At 46.0% G+C, this 17,566-nt stretch overlaps 1 protein-coding gene and 1 pseudogene across 1 annotated transcript; one reads left to right on the top strand and one right to left on the bottom strand.

The window, feature by feature from the left end:
• Positions 1-4,070: 4,070 nt before the first annotated feature.
• Positions 4,071-9,368, top strand: LOC133245064 (large ribosomal subunit protein uL13-like; annotated as a pseudogene).
• Positions 9,369-12,127: 2,759 nt separating this feature from the next.
• Positions 12,128-17,129, bottom strand: LOC133245250 (intelectin-1-like; the record flags this gene model as incomplete). Its single annotated transcript, XM_061413190.1, has 5 exons — positions 12,128-12,399; positions 14,724-14,827; positions 15,827-15,947; positions 16,342-16,500; positions 16,830-17,129. Coding segments are annotated over 5 exons (837 nt in total), but the record flags the coding sequence as incomplete, so codon positions are not given.
• Positions 17,130-17,566: the final 437 nt, after the last annotated feature.

Below are 17,566 nucleotides of genomic sequence, written 5' to 3'. Positions count from 1 at the left end.
GTAAAGAACCCACCTGCCAATGCAGGAGGCATAAGAGATGCAGGTGCGATCCCTGGCTCAGGAAGATCCCCTAAAGGAGGGCATGGCTACCCACTCTAGCATTCTTGCCTGGAGAATCTCATGGACAGAGGAGACTGGCAGACTACAGTCCATGGGGAACCAAAGAGTTGGACTCGAGTGAAGCGACTTAGCATGAATGCACACACCCCTGAATGCCCGTGATCAAAACAAAGGATGATCTACACAAGAACCATATTTTAAATGTTTAGACAATTTCATATTACCTGGTCTCTTGTAAAATTGGTTATCTCTCTAGCTATCAATGTCGCATTCACGGAACATTTTTAAATGCATTCACCTTACATTTTTAAATCTGTTTAACTGTTAAATGTACTAACCACCAAAATGAAACTGACCTTTGTGAAAATTGTTTTTAAAAAAGTAAAGACAAAACCCTCTATCCAGGGTTGCTCAGCCACAGCACTGTTGACGTTCTAGATCACTCTGCATTTGGGAAGGCGTCCTGTACTACGTCCGGTGTTTCACAGCAGGAGCTGGCCTCCACCCAGTAGTGCTCGTGTCACCCCATATCAACTGGTGTCTGCAGTGGATGCGTCGAGAGGCAGCCTTCACATGGGGATCTGAGGATTGCTCCTGGTTCGCTTCAGTTCAGTTCAGTCGCTCAGTCGTGTCCGACTCTCTGAGACCCCATGAACCGCAGCACGCCAGGCCTCCCTGTCCATCACCAACTCCCGGAGTTCACCCAAACCCGTGTCCATTGAGTCAGTGATGTCACCCAACCATCTCATCCTCTGTCGTCCCCTTCTCATCCCGCCCTCAATCTTTCCCAGCATCAGGGTCTTTTCAAATGAGTCAGTTCTTCACATCAGATGGCCAAACTATTGGAGTTTCAGCTTCAACATCAGTCCTTCCAATGAACAGCCACAACTGATCTCCTTTAGGATGGACTGGTTGGATCTCCTTGCAGTCCAAGGGACTCTCAAGAGTCTTCTCAACACCACAGTTCAAAAGCATCAATTCTTTGGTGCTCAGCTTTCTTTATAGTCCAACTCTTGCATCCATACATGACCACTGGAAAACCCATAGCCTTGACTAGACCTGGTAGATCAGGTCAAATTTGAGTCGAGGTGGAGGACGCTCAGCTAGTTGTCAGTGAATTGCTTGATGTTGTGAGAACCTACCCCAACACACAGATGTTGCAATTAGTGCTAAAATCATTTTAGGGACACTGCCCTAAGGAATAAAGGACACGGCAGGTGTGACCTCAATCTTTTTTTCCTACTGAATCTAAATAATAGTTATCTTTTCTGCTCTAAGATATTTATGTTGAGGGCTTAATTTGACTGACCAATAATGGTAGAGTAGGAAAATTAAGGAATGGCATCCCCTGTTCTTTATCTCCCTCAGGGAGTCCAAAGAAAGAGGAGCAAACTTGTGTCTGGGACCCAAGACTTGAAGTTCCAAACTCAGAACATCTAAAATGGAAATCAACCCAAAGAAGGCATTATTGTAAAACCTCCGTTTAGGTCTCAGTCAGTTTGCAAAATGAATTCAGAGAAACTCAGAACCACAAAGTGATGTAATTTATTCCCTTCCCTTCCTTGTTAGCATTCCATGTTTCCATCTCTGAGGGTCTGGGCTTAGGAGCTGGGTTCCGTGTCTCACACCACACAGCTCTCGGTGGTAGAACAGGAGCACAGCTGCCTCAGTGATCTCCCGGCTGGAGCTGTAACCCTGGTGAGCTCCGTATCCGTTCCAGTCAAAGGAGGAGAAATCCCCACACTGCAAGGGACTGCTCTCTGAAAAGCATCCTCCTCCACCAAGGCAGTGCTGAGGGGCAGGGAGAAGACACAGTGAGGGGTTGGCTGTGGACACCAACAAGCTCTGAATCTTCGAATCAGAATCTTTAGTCTGTTCCTGGAATCTTTAGTCTGTTCCTACTTTGCTTTGTTCCCCCGTCCATAAAACCCACTCCTCCAGTAGACTCTGAAACCATGTACTTCTCTGAATTCCTTTCCAACTTCCCTCATATTAACCCTCAGGCCTGCTAGCCTACCTTTCCCCATAAATGCTTTCCCTCAAGGCTCTGTCCACACCTCACTATCTGGATAATGGCTCATCTTCATAAACCAGGGCCCCTTGTTTGTGTTGCTGCCACAGGTGGTACCTCATGAAGATTGCCATCGTGCATTTATATCTCTGTCCCGCTTCATCTGATTTCCTTAAAGACTCTGTCAGCTATGCATGTCTAGTATCTGTTGCTTTGTAAGTACCTGTCATGCATTTTGAAAGATCAGTTTTTGCAGGGGTACATGCAAATGGGGCTTTCCAGGTGTCCCAGTGGTAAAGAATCTGCCTACCAATGCAGGAGACGCCAGAGACAGGAGTGGGATCCCTGGGTCGGGAAGATCCACTGTAGTAGGAAATGGCAACCCACCCCGGTACTTCCGCCTGAAAAATTCCAAGGACAGAGGAGCCTGTCTGGCTACAGTCCATGGGGTTGCAGAGAGCTGGACATGACTGAGCACACACGCGCAGCTCACGGCACATGCAAATGGGCACGGATGCACGGGATAGGGCTCTATGGAAGCCAGAGTGGGGGAAAACACCCTACCTCCCAAAGCCCACGTCTGTATTACCCTCTGAATATAAGCGAGAGGCCCTTCCACAAGGCCGCAGCTGCTGCCTCTTGACTGATACGTGGACAAACTAATAATTGCAGGGGGAAGTGAAGATGTCCTTGACTTCAGGGTCATGTTTCTCAGAGTGACAGGTGTGGGAGGAAAATGTGCTAAGTGAACTTTATTATTTTTAGAGCTCTGACTCCCTCTTTCTCCTCCCCCTCAGCCAAGACATGACCCTCAAAGACAGTGTCCAGTCACCACAACTATGGTGCTCTCTTCTACAAGACTGGAAAAACAACAAAAATGTAAAGCTTCTACAAGTTAATGTGAATATTGGAGAATAACTTCATGACCTCAACATATGGAAATACTTCTTAAACACAATATAAAAGTACTAATCATACATGAGAATACAAACAAATTAGGCTTCAGTACAGGAAATTATGTCCAGCGGTCAAAAGATAAAAACTTTCAATTATGAAATAGGTCCTGGGGATATATTGTACAGAATGGTAACTAACACTATATTGTACATTGACAAGTTGTGAGAGAATAGATAATTTCTCATCACAAGAAAAAAAATTGTAACTACATATGCTTGTGGGCGTGGACTAGACTTATTATACCGATCATATGCAGTGTATAAAAATATAGAATTATTATGGCATACACTTGAAATTAATATAATGTTAAATGTCGATCAAATTTCAATTAAAAAGTGATAGTAACACTTTAAAAATTATGTTCACGAAGTATCAGCAAAAGAGTAAAACTACAAGCCACGGAGAAGCATAGCATCATACTCCATAGGGTGGGTGCCCGCTCATGCACACACACAGACAGGTTGTTGTCTGTGTTGTCCAACAACTCACTTGCTCATTGTTGCAGCTGGTGACTTTCATTCCTGGACCCAATCCTTCAGAGAATAAATCCTCTGGTAGGAAAAACTCTTGCTGTTTCTTGACAAGACAAATTTGTCAGCCTGCTTGGCAAACAAACTTTCTGTGCAGCTGCCTCCTGGCCCTCTTGCCATTCTTCTGTTGGGATTGAGGCTCAGGAAACCAGCACAAGAAAATTCTGATACTCTGGCGACTGCTATGAATAATGAATTTCCTTGCCACACTGCCAGGAGATTCCTGTTTTCTGCCAGCATCTATGAAACTGTGAGTGGCTAATTCTTTAGCTTAGAAAAAGGGGAAAATCTTACACTCATCACTGCTCAAGAGTCACCAGGATAAACAGAAGAGATGGGCGCACTGTTCTTTATCTCCATTACGGGGATCTGTTCAGCTTAAAAGTGTTTAAAATGAGAGGATCCTGGATTGGTTTATTACTTACTACCTGCTTCACCACAACTTTTTTAGGTTTCCTTGCTGCTTCGAGGCAGGAAAGATTGGAAAGGGGCACAGGTTCTGCTCTTGCAAAATGTCTCAGGAGAACGGGATGCTGCTAAAGGATGCAAGTATAATTCTCTAACAGTCTGAAGCTGCTCACACCAGCCTTCCAGGCCATCACCTCCCAGTCCCTGCCCACTTTACCAGTTCATCACTGGACTGTGAAGCCACAAAGGTCAGGATGCTCTCGGGTAAGACTAGCTGACCATGATCTAGTACATGCTTGACACTTGCATTCTTCTGCTCAGCTAATTAAAAATAAAAAGTATCATTACTTCTACTGTGACCTTTGGACTTGAGAGGATGGAAAACTAGACAAGGTTGCTCGTTGCCACAACCCTCACCAGCTCCTTCTGGGAACCCCGAGGCCAAGGCAATAGGAGCAGGAGCAACTGGAAGGAAGCGCTGTCTTCTCCATAGCTCCCCTGAGCTCCCTGAGCTCCCTCAGCCACCCAGAGGCATAGAGTGGGGCCCCAAGACATGCATTAGCTTCAGATCAGATCCAGAGAGGCCAGGCAATCAGCACGCAGACCACAGTTCTGTCAGCTGCAAAATGTGACTTCTCTGCATCTGCACGACTCCCTCTCTGGGCCAGAACATCAGCCTCCTACCCAGCTCTGCTCCCTCTGCTCTACCTGGGTGCACACCTGCGTGAGCTGAAGAAGCAGCAGCTCCTGAGTGACTTACCTGCACTGGGACCTCTGGTGGCCACAGAGAGGAACAGCAGGAGGCAGAATCTGGGCCGTGTCCTCTCAAGGACATGCAAACGGTGATTCCATTCATTCTCTTGCCCTCATCTTGTTCCGTCAACTTCCTAGTAAGGAAAACTCAACAGAAAGTGATGGCTTTCTAGGCATTCTGGAACCTCCTGAAATAGCCCCCACGCCATCCAACCCTACGAAGCCTTAAGGGGCCATGCATTTCTTTCTCTGAATCTCTTCATCCCTGAGACTAAGACCAGGGAGCTGGAATTGTGGTTCCTCACACACCCGGATCTTGTCTCAGACTCAGAACAGATTCGTCACTTCACAGAGAGCTCCCTCCTTCCATCCTCGCAGATGACAGGAGCAGAGAGTTCCGTGCCAGGTGGAGACTTAGAGTACCGCCTCTGCAGAGAGTCTGAGGTGGGTGAAATGCTGAGCCTTTGGGGAGAGCAAAGTGTGGGCCCTGCCCATCCCAGCCCACATTGGGCCACAGGTCCCGCCGTCAAGCTGTCTTCCCTTGAAGGTTCCTGAGGCTCGGCCCCGGCAATGAGAAGGAATGAGTGACTGTCTGGAGGGGCAGGAGGCAGCACTCTTGGGCACACAGGTGACACTCACCATGAGGAGGGCGAGCCCTGCGGGGTCAGAGCACACACAGTGCTCCCTTCCTAACAGACTCTCGGGATGGACGGGACCTCACGGTTCTCCCCTGCAGCCTGTCCTGCTCCCACCTGAGTCAGGTGCCCCAGGGCCTCACACACCTCCGTCAGGTCGTCATCCTTCCAGTCTCTCCCGAAACTTCTCCATGAAGCCTGCCCTGACACCCCCACCCCAGGCAAGGCTGATGGATGCTTCACTGTCCTACTACTGGACTTTCTCCAACCCCCAATTGTGGCATGCCACACTGTCATGTATTTCTTTTATTTACTTTTGGGTTAGAAATAATTGAAAATTTACAGAACATTGCCAAAATAACAATATTACTTTAAAAAATCCGTATAGTTTCTACCTAAATTCATCTTTGTTTTGAAAAATAAATATTCACAGGAAATGCTTACAGGGTGGAGGAGGGTTAGTAAGAATGTGAATAATATTTTTTCGTATTTCACCCCGTTTGCTTTATCATGTATTCCCTCTCTCTAAATGCACACACAAACTCACAAACTCACTGTGCTTCCTTCTAGATGCGCCTGCGAGTCCTCCCAGAGCAGCAGCACCCCCACCCGCCTCACCTGTGCCGCCATGACCTGAGGTCTGGGGAGGGTGGCTGGCCTGGCCTCTGCAGCTCCACACCTCACATCTCTGGTACATTCATTTTGTACCAGAAGCAATTTTGAGAAACTATTCTGTTGAGACAGAGCCTTCCTTGCTCCTGGAGGAGTGGCCATCCCACACCCACCGACCTGTGCCACAGAGCAGGAGGCCCAGTCAGCTGCCCGAGCCACAGAGAGCCCGCTCCCAACACTGCAGTGTTTTTGTTTCAAAGGTCATACGTCCTCATTCACTCACCCGGCCCTTCAGGTACCTTCTACTCTCCCAGTGCCAGGGCCAGACCACAGGGGTTTCCTGCTGCAGGAATTGGGGACTGGGAACAGCAAGAGGGACAGTAGCCTGGAGACAGGGTTACCATTCTCTACTTTGTGGAAAGCCCCCCTCAGATGCACTGGGATTCTTCACTCTGCCTCACCCCGCCTTTTTAGGGCAAATAACATAGCAGAACCACGTGGGTATTTTAGCATATATGTATAAAAAGAATTCTAATTTGCCAAAGAAAGAGAGAAAGACAGGCAGAGTGATCATACATCACAGAGTTCCTGAGGCTTTTCTTCATTGCGTTCTTTTTTTCCTGGTCCTTATCTTTCTGAATTGGCATATAGCAACTCGTGTGTTGGCACTTTCATCTTTGCCTCAGGTTTCCATGTGTGGAGGACACAGGCTAAGATAAAAAGCATCAGAAGTGGTGCTGGAAACAGGCTGTCAGGATGGGCTTTAGCGTCACATTTCTCACATACCTGAAAGGAAAGAGCAACCCACTGCCGCTGGTCAGTGGGATTATGAGAACACCTGGCACTTGCCCTCTCCACTTTTCCCTTCCCCATTTTGTGCCCTTGTGCCCTGTAGATCAATTTCTCTCATCTCTGAACTTCCCGTGCACCAGAAGTTAGGAATCAGGGACAGAAGCTAGGAAGGAAACTGTAGAAGCAGCAAGGAACATTAAAGCACTGGCCGTGAAGAGGAGCTGGGGAAAGCAAGGGAGATGCTAGGAGGTGGGGATTGCAGCCAACAGATCTTCCAGTACAGGACAGGCTCAGCTGGGGAGACGTGGAAGAGTTTGTGGCTGGACTGTGTGGGGAACATGCTGGAAATCTTTACAGGGTGGAGGAATGCTCAGTTCAGTTCAGTCACTCAGTCATGTCCAACTCTTTTTGACCTCATGAACTGCAGCACGCCAGGCCTCCATGTCCATCACCAGCTCCTGGAGTTCACTCAAACTCATGTGCATTGTGTCAGTGATGCCATCCGACCATCTCATCCTCTGTCATCCCCTTCTCCTCCCGCCTTCAATCTTTCCCAGCATCAAGGTCTTTTCCAATGAGTCAGTTCTTTGCATCAGGTGGCCAAAGTATTGGAGTTTCAGCTTCAGCATCAGTCCTTCCAATGAATATTCAGGATTGATTTCCTTTAGGATGGACTGGTTGGATGGCCTTGCTGTCCAAGGGACTCTCAAGAGTCTTCTATAACACCACACTTCAAAAGCATCACTTCTTCAGCTCTCAGCTTTCTTTATAGTCCAACTCTCACATCCATACATGACTACTGGAAAAACCATAGCTATGACTAGATAGACTTTGTCAGCAAAGTAATGTCTCTACTTTTTAATATACTGTCTAGGTTTTTCATAACTTTTCTTCCAAGGAGCAAGCGTCTTTTAATTCCATGGCTGCAGTCACCATCTGCAGTGATTTTGGAGCCAAAAAATAAAGTCCCTCGTTGTTTCCATTGTTTCTGCATTTATCTGCCATGTAGTGATGGGACCAGATGCCATGATTTTGGTTTTCTGAATGTTGAGTTTTAAGCCAACTTTTTCGCTCTCTTTCACTTTCATCAAGAGGCTCTTCAGTTCTTCTTTGCTTTCTGCCCTAAATGTGGTGTTATCTGCATATTATTGATATTTCCCTGGCAATCTTGATTCTAGCTTGTGCTTCATCCAATCCAGCATTTCTCATGGCGTATTCTTCATATAAGTTAAATAATCAGGGTGACAATATACAGCCTTGATGGACTCCTTTCCCTATTTGGAACCAGTCTGTTGTTCTATGTCCAGTTCTAACTGTTGCTTCCTGACCTGCATACAGATTTCTCAAGAGGCAGGTCAGGTGGTCTGGTATTCCCATCTCTTGAAGAATTGTCCACAGTTTGTTGTGAACCTCACAGTCAATGTAAAAGAGTAAATAAATATTTGATTATGAAAGAGTATTGTTTTTTGTGAATTTAGATTCATCACCAATCACCAGTCCACAACAGCATAATTCAAAATCTACTTTAGGAAAAAAAATTGTCAGTCTGTGTCTGTGGAGAGAGAATAGTGTGACTTAAAGCTGCCCCATTCCAAACTTGCATCCAGTCCAGCTTCTCCCTGTGAACTATTTAGGATTTATTGTTTAAAAAAAATACTTTATTATAAAAAATTAATACACTTACAGAAAAGGATTGAAAGCATAAATAGACAGTTTAATGAATTACAAAAGTAAACAGCTATAGACTCAGTATCCTGTTTAAGTAACAAAAGTTTCTTTCCCACACAACTGCCAAAGACGGCAGAAGGGCAGGTCCTGGTGTTTGATAGCTGAGGCCATCTCCTGGCCTACCTGGCAGCCACCCTGGCCAAGAAGGTGCTTCTGGGCCAGAAGGTGGTATTCCTGCACTGCTGGAGAATCAATATTTCCTGGCAGTTTCTACAGAAACAAGTTGAAGTGCCTGGCCTTCCTCCGCAAGCAGATGAACACCAACCTCTCCCAAATCCAAACCCTCGACTGCATCTTCTGGCTGACAGTGTGAGACATGGTACCCCCAAGACCAGGCAAGGCCAGGCCACTCTGGACCACCTCAAGGTACTTGATGGGATCTCACCACCCTATGACATGAAAAAGTGGACAGTGATCCCTGCCATCCTCAAGGTGACATCTTGACATCTATGTGCATCTGACACCTATGAGCAAGTTTTCCTGCCTAGGGCACCTAGCTCACGAGGCTGATTGGAAGTATGAGGCAGTAGCAGCCACCCTGGAGGAGAAGAGAAAGAAGAGCAACATCCATTAGTGGAGAGAGGGAGGGGGAAGCAGCTCATGAGGCTACAGAAGCAAACTGAAAAGAACATAGAGAAGAAAACTGACAAATTCACAGAGGTCGTCAAGACCCAGGGATTCCTAGCCTGAGACCCGTAAAACTGACTGTTGAGTTTTCAAGAGAAAAGAAACAGAAGTTTGCCAGGACTCCAAACATATTCCTTCCAGATGACAAATCTCTTCTGAGCCATATCCTTCAAGATGATTTGCAGATAATGAAACCCACAACATATGGAAGAAGGTAACTGAGGGCTGACCACAAGTAGGTGGACTCCAGATCAGTTGGAGAAGGTTGATGATGTTGAGTCCCAATTACCCCACCAACAACCAATCAGAAGAGTGTCCACCTGTTGATCTTGCATACAGCAACCCTCTTACCTATCCTGCCTTTAAACACTTTTTTCTGAAAGCCAGTTGGGAGTTCAGGGTCCAGGATTTGAGCATTAGCTACCCAAACTCCTTGCTTAGAGTCTGCAGTAAATGCTGCACTTTCCTTCACCACAATCCTGCATCAGTAGATTGGCTTTACACATCTAGCAGATTCAAGCTGGGATTTGTAGCAATCTGACATAAAGAGAGAGAAATAAGGCAAAAGGTAACAAAAAGGAGTAAGAAAGAAAGCACAAAGGAGAAGGACGGAAATCTGGAATGAGCTAGTAAGGGGGAAAGATTTATTAGGGAGGAGAAAAAAGAGAAGATACTGGAAAAAAGCAAACACAGCTCACCCATGAGTAAAGCTGGTTTGAACTGTGCTCATCCACTTATATTTTGGCTTTTTCCAATATTAAATCATATAGTACTACACAACTCATGAAGATCCCCTGGAGAAGGGATAGGCTACCCACTCCAGTATTCTTGCATGGAGAATTCCCATGGACAGAGGTGCCTGATGGGCTACAGTCCATGGGGTCACAAAGAGTCAGACATGACTGAGATACTAAGCACAGCACAGCACACAATTCATGACTTGTTGAATCTGAAGATGTGGAACATAGACCCAGAGGAACTGCAGATATGAAGAAACTATGGGTACAAATGATCAACCATAAGTTATATGTGGATTTTAGACTGTTTGGAGGATTGGTGACCACAACCCACACATTGTTCTAGGGTCAACTGTACATTAACCATCGTTGACCAACTACCATGCAAATCAGGTTTAGCCAAGAACAACCACATGGCTTTCACTTCACCTTCCAACCAGGATAGCTGCTGCTCAACCCAGAGCAAACCCCATGGCCTCAGCTGTGGCTGCAGAACTCACCAAGGAGACACCGGACCACCTCTTCTCACAGTCTTGCCATCAGATCTATACACAGAACTCTGCGTGTGAGCAACGTACATTGCTGACCTTGGCAAATCTACCAGAGATATTCTCAATGAAGGATTTGGTTTGGTGTTGTCACGATGTGAAAGCAAAATGACGCACTGACAAGGCATGCTCAGCACTCGAATCATCTAATACATGGGTCATGATCCTGGCAGCTTGCAGACCAAAGACATACACCATATGATCAATCACAGAACAATGCAGAATTAAATTACAAATGAGAACCAGATTCGTCAAAGCTTGAATCTGAGTTTGGTACTACCTTCTCACACTAACATGGTAAAGAAAAATGGTAAAATCAAGTCTTCTTACAAGAAAGTGTGTTTGTGATGTTGACCAGAATTTTGATGAACCTGCAATCCATGATTCAACTTCTTTGACTGTGAGGTCTGGCTTTTGGATTCCAGCCCATGACCTGGGACAGTGCCAAATCCAAGCTGACAAAGGATAACTTTACGATGCATTACAGATTGGGGACATCCAGCTACAAGCTCTGGTGTGATTCTGTGGACAGAATTTGGAGGATCAATTTATCCAAAAGAAATTTATCTTGACACTTGGGTGAATCTTGCTTGGGCACTAGGTACCAGCTGGACTTATTTGAACTTCGCAGATAATATCATTCGGAACCCACTGCTTCTGTTTCTGCAAAAACCAACAATTCTAGTTCAGTTGGAATGGGCTACTTTCAGACTCTGCCTCAGAGATCTTCAGTCATGTTAGTGAAGTTAGAATCTGCCTTGAAATGAGAGGGTTGAAACTTTCAAGCCCATTCACCCTGACTCTCCTAAAGAGAAGAGGGTTGGAAGGTTGAATCAATTTCCCTAGTCAATGATTTAATCAAACCTGTCTGTGTAAAACCCCAAAAGGATATGGTTTAGAGAGCTTCAGGGTTGGTGAATATGTGGAGACTAGGGAGAAACGCTGCACTCAGAGAGGGCAAGGAAGCTCTGGGCTCTTCACCTGTACTGGCTCCAGCTGTCTCTTCCATCTGGCTGTTCCTGAGTTACACCCTTTTCTAATAAACTCATCATCTAGTAGATAAACTCTTTCACTGAGTTCTCTGAGCCACTCTAGCAATTTAATTGAACCCAAGGAGGGATTCACTGGAACCTCCCATCTACAGCCAGTCAGTCAAAGCACCGGTGACAATCTGGACTTGCAACCGGTGTCTGGAGTAGGGGATTCAGGGGCAGACTGGTAGGACTGAGCCCTTCACATGGGGATCTGACGCTGTCTCCTTAAAATGGAGTTGAGTTGTAGGACACCCTACTAGCTGTCAGTGAATTCCTTGGTATTGTGAGAACCCTCCCCAAAACACAGATGTTGCAAATAGTACCCAATCATTTTAGAGACACTGTCCCAACTGTCAAAACTGGAGGAATAAAGGAAATGGACAGCTGTGACCTCAGTTTCTTTTTTTCCTACTGAAACTAAATAATAACCAGCTTTTCCTCTTTAAGATACTCATGCAGAGAGCTTGATTTGGCTAACCAATAATAGAATGGTAGTAAAATTAAGAATGATTTTTCCCTGCTCCTCAGTCTCCCATAGGGGTTCCCTAGAAAGAGAAGCACATATGTCTGGGGTACCTGAGACTAGAAGTTCCAAACTCTGGAATTCTAAAGTGGAAATCACCAGCTTACAAGGCATTATTGTAAAACATCACTCCAGGTTTCAATTTGTAAAGGGAATTAAAAGACAGTGAGAGTCACAAAGTGCACAAAGTGATGTAATTTATTCCCTTCCCCTCCTTGTTAGCGTTCCATTTTTCCATCTCTGAGGGTCTGGGCTTAGGAGCTGGGTTCCGTGCCTCACACCACACAGCTCTCAGCGGTAGAACAGGAGCACAGCTGCCTCAGTGATCTCCCGGCTGGAGCTGTAACCCTGGTGAGCTCCGTATCCGTTCCAGTCAAAGGAGGAGAAATCCCCACACTGCACTGGATTGCCCTCTGGGAAGAATCCTCCTCCACCAATGCAGTGCTGGGGGGCAGGAGAAGACACAGTGAGGAGTTGGCTGTAAACACACCAGTGAGCTCTTAATGGCCGAATCCCCTGTAAGTTTGGTCTTCTTCCTACTTGCCTTGACCCCTCCCCTGAAAAAACATTTCCCTCCAGTGGACTCTGAAACCATGCTTTCCTGAATTCCTTTCTACCTTCCTTCATGCTTATTCTCAGGCCCCTCAACCACGCTTTTTCCTCAATGGATCCCCCAAAGGCTATTTATTGCTCACAGTTCTGTCCACACCTCACTCTCACAATGATGGTCTGTCTTCACCCATGACTTTTGCTAGAACCAGCATAATCATATATTGCCAAGATATACTCCTAATCTGAATGACCAGCCAGGTATTTTCTGGGCTTGAAACCCCCTATCCAGCTGCCCTGTGAATGTCTCCACCTACATATCACTAGATCTAAAACTCCACTTAAGCAAAACAAAACTAATTCACTCTCTTGCTGCCCTTGAATCTATTTATCTTCTTGTCACCCATCTTAACTGATAGCCAATCACCCAAAACAAAACCCTGAAGTCTGTTGCCTCTTTCACTTCCCATCCCCCACGTCCATTTAATCTTCAAGAACTGCTGATTTCACTGTTTATGCATCCATGCTTGCTCTTTCAAATTTATCAAGGCCACCCTGGCTCAGGTCCTTACTATTTCACATCTGTACCTTTACACCTGCCTCATGGTCTCATTGACTCTTATTTCCCTGCTCTTGAATCCATGTCCCCCTCCTTGCTAAACCAAAGTGATCAAGTCACTAATCTGGTCAAACTCCTCTGATGTGTCCCATAACATCAGATGATAGGTGTCCCATCACCTATAACATAAACTCTGTGTCCTGGACATAATGCAAAAGCCCCTCTTTGCCCTACTTCTTGCAAGTATTTCCAGCATCAGCTCTTAATTCTACACCATGTGCATACCATGATACAATTTACACAACAGCTCACTGCCCCCTCAACATACCATGGTCTATTAAATCCCAGTGATTCTGAACATGTCAGTTACTCATGCTCAAGGACACTACTCTGCCCCTTGCTGCCTATTGAACTCTACACGCATCTTTCGACATTCAGCAAAGATGTCACCTTCCTGCAGAATCAACTGTGTGCCGATAGTACAGGTAGAAGCTTCTGGATTGTGTTCCCAGAGCCCCTTTTTATGTTGCTATCACAGGCGATACCACATGAGATTGCAGTCTTGCGTTTATATGTCTCTCCCACTCAGTCTGAGTTCCTTAAGATGACTCTGTCAGCTCTGCATCTCTAATAGCTGCACTTTGTAGGTTCCCTAGCATGTATTTTTAAGGAATCAGTGCTTGCAAGGGTACATGCAAATGAGCATTAATGAGCAAGATAAGGTTCCTTGGAAGCCAGTGTAGGGGGAACACATCCCACCCTACTCCCAGAGCCCACACCTGCATCACCCTCCAAATCATCTAGGGACCCTTCCATGAAGACACAGCTATTACACCTCGACTGAGAAATGGACAACTGGTAACTGAACAGGGAAGTGAAGATGTCCTTGACTTCAGGGTCACGTTTCCCAGACTGACAGGTGTGGAAGGAAAAGGTAGTGAATGAATACTCTTGCTCTTAGCGCTCTGACTCTCTCTTCCTCCTGCCCCCCAGCCATAAATGTCCTTCAGAGACAGTCTCCACTAACCACAACTACGGTGCTCGCTTCTCAATACTGGGAAAAAATAAAAGCATAAAGTTTCTCCATTGAATGTAGAATATCATCATGATCTCGACATAGGAAAATACTTCTTAAACACAGCTTCAAAGTACTAATCATATATGAGAATACAGATAAATTGGACTTCAATACAGGAAATTATATCCACTGGACAAAGGTACAAACTTTCAGTTATAAACTAAGTCCTGGGATGTAAAGTATAGACTAGTGACTGTAGTTAATAATACTGATTTGTACACTGAAAAGTTACGAAGAGAGTAGATATTAAAAATTTTCATCACAAGACAAAAGAATTTGAAACTATTTGTGGTGGTGGGTGTTGACTAGAGTTACTGTGATGATCATTTCAAAATACATAAAAATATAGAATCTTTATGTTATATACTTGAAGCTAATAAAATGTTTTATGTCCATTGAATCTCAATTTAAAAGCAATAGTAACAATTTAAAAAGTATGTCCGCAAAATACCTGCAAAAGAATAAAATGCAAGGCAAGGAGATTTACATTCAAACATCCCAATCAAGTTTTCCCACGCACACATAGACACACACACACACACACACACACACACACAAGCCAGGGATCATCCCTAAACTCACAAACTCAGTGTTACAGCCAGTGACTCTCATCCCAGCACACAGGGCATTGGCTGCTCCCTCATTGTTAAACACCCTGAACTGGACGAATCCTGCAACAAATTCTCCTGGAAAAGAAGAGGCAGAGAAAAGCCTAAGTATTCAAAAGATGAACTGGAAACAATTTCCCTTTGACCAGCCCAGGGATTCCCTAAATCAACAGGTCAGGTTACCGCCCAGCACTCCAAGCTTAGGGGATGAAACCCAGCACTTCTGTGGACAGGGCCACTACATCCTGGCTCTGAATTTGGCTGGAAGGGAACCTCCTTCCATCTGAGGTAACAAGACCAAGGCTCATGTTCACAAGAGTCACTTGTCTGCCTAGGGCTCATAGGGAAAATTAGAGTCCACTGAGAGATCAGCATGAAGACCTCCAGAGGTCCAGCGGGAATAAGCAATGATCAGAAGTGGCCATCGGTTTCTGCTAGCACACTTCTCATCCAATTACCATGACTTTATTTGCCCTGCTTACCATTACCTGCTCTCCCTGAAATAGTAAATGTAAAAACTGATGGTTCACATTTTCCCACCAAACGTTAACTTTAGTAGCGTTAGTCTCTCGGTCGTGGTCGACTCTTTGTGACGCCATAGACTTCAGCCCGCCAGGTTCCTCTGTCCTAGAGATTTTCCCAGCAAGAACACTGGAGTGGGTAGCCATTTCCTTCTCCAGGGGACCTTCCCTACTGAGGTATCAAACCCATGTCTCCTGTTTTATCATGCTGAACAAATGTCTTCTTTCAAATAATAGCTATCCATCATAACAAAAACAAATCTTTCTCACTACCTTCCAAGTAGTTCTCACCTGGGAACATTAGCTTGCCTCTTTCGTTAACTATTATATCACACAGTATATTGATTAAGAAGTCTGGCTTTATATTCTTCTAACTCCATAGATTTCTCAGGATGATTAAATGACACAAAACCATGACAAGGTTCTAGAAAACAGTTTGGTGTCTTGTATTGATATGTGTTCCATAAATGCTGGCAATCATTAATTGTTGTTATTTACCCTTTCCCCAAGAGTGCAGCGAAGGATTGATGGCTGGGCTTTGGAAGCAGATACTCACGCTGACCATTTGGTGAGTAATAAGATGCAGTTTTCTCAGCATCGCCAAAGTCATAGTCCACAGGAATGGCTGGGCCATTGTCAGTCCAGCACTTCCCTGCTCCGTACTTCACCGGGAATTTCTACAGGGATGAATATACAGATTGAGGAGAGTAGAGATACTGCTGTACTGGGAAGTAGAGGATTTAATGCCCTCAGGTGGCATTATTCAGACAACAGTCTGAATGATAGTGATTCTTTGCCATCCCTACTCATAGCTCAGAACCGAACCAGCCTCAAGACCCTTGTTTTTCTCCTTCTTTACCCACCCCCTTCTTCCCCCAGCTTCTTGTGCTTCCTGGCTCACAGTTCCTCTGAAAGGCAGCACACTAGTTCACAGGGACCCAGAGGTAGGAGAAAGCCAAGCAGAGGTACCTCTTAGTGCAATGAACAGAGCAGACTTACTCCTCATCCAAAACACTGGCTCTCAGCTCACCAAAAGACCGCCCCCATCCCCCAGCCAGCAGCGCCATGTACCTGGTAGAGTCCAAAAAGATTATGTCCCATTCTCCGGAAGAAGCCAGTGTTGGTGTGGTACCTCAGCAGGGAGCTGTTCCTCCAGTGCTGCAGGGGGGACTTGTTGGGCACGTGCCAGATGCCCAGGTCCTGAGCTTGAATGTCGTAGTAGCCAGGGTTCTGCAGAGGGACACACACTCAGCCTGACCAGCCCAGGAGGTGCCACCAGCCAAAGACCCACACACACAGCCCTCACTTGAGCTGAGAGCTCAGGGCTCCAGGGAAGCAGGTGGCAGCAGTCACAGATACCCACCCTCCTCCAGTAGATAATGAGACCCCACCACCCAAACAGCCTTGGTGGGAGGAAGCTGTGATTCAAGACATGGACTTCTGTCTTTCTTCTCCAGCCCCACCTCCACATCCCCGTCTCCCACCCTCCCTTCCACATGCTCTGCTCCAGCCACACCCCTCTCCCCACCCTTTCCACCTGGAAACTCAGTGCCACCCACCTTGTAGTCATCGCTGGTGGCGGCCTCTGCAGACCCAAACGTGTTGTAGTTGGCCCAGTTGCCGTCGCCCTCTGGGTAGTCAGCCCTGTTGCCCTGCTGACTGGACCAGCGATCGCCCAACGTGCATTTCCCAAGCATGTTGTTTTCATGGACGCTGGCCACCAGGGTCCAGCCACCACCCCAAGAGGTCATGTCACAGAAGGTCTGGTAGACGACACCATTCTCAGTGCGGAGGTGATACAGGCCATCTGCAGAGGGAATGAGCCCAGAGACCCCCTGTCTGAGAACAGGGAGTCCCTGTCAGGCCCCATTACCAGAAAGAATTTGGGAAGTCAGAAATGTATCCTGAAGGCTCCCACACACACCCATTTCTTGAGGACAATTCTCTGTGCGTAATCTAAGAGCAGAAACACTGACTGCCTTTGCTCCATGCTTCCTTCTCAAAAAGGCTTTATAGAGCAAACATCCAAGAAGACAGAGATGGTATCTCCCTCTGGATAGAGCCTCCTTCTGACCACTCGAGGCCGGATAACAGCATCTGACCACATCTCAAGTCCACATCAGGATGTGTGCAACTTAGAGCTAAGGGCAGGCATGGTCACTGCCCATTTTATGAGATTCAGATTCCTTAAGTGCAGAGTTCCTCCTCATATGCAGCCCCAAAGAAAATAAGCTGTAATATCAGAAAAGACTTGTACTTGCTTGATGATTCCAATTTATGAGCTGCTTGGCAAACA

The sequence above is a fragment of the Bos javanicus genome, chromosome 3 (assembly GCF_032452875.1).
Source record: "Bos javanicus breed banteng chromosome 3, ARS-OSU_banteng_1.0, whole genome shotgun sequence".
NCBI lineage: Eukaryota > Metazoa > Chordata > Mammalia > Artiodactyla > Bovidae > Bos > Bos javanicus.
The sequence above is the reverse complement of the archived record's forward strand: the minus strand, read 5'-3'. Positions and strand labels throughout refer to the sequence as shown.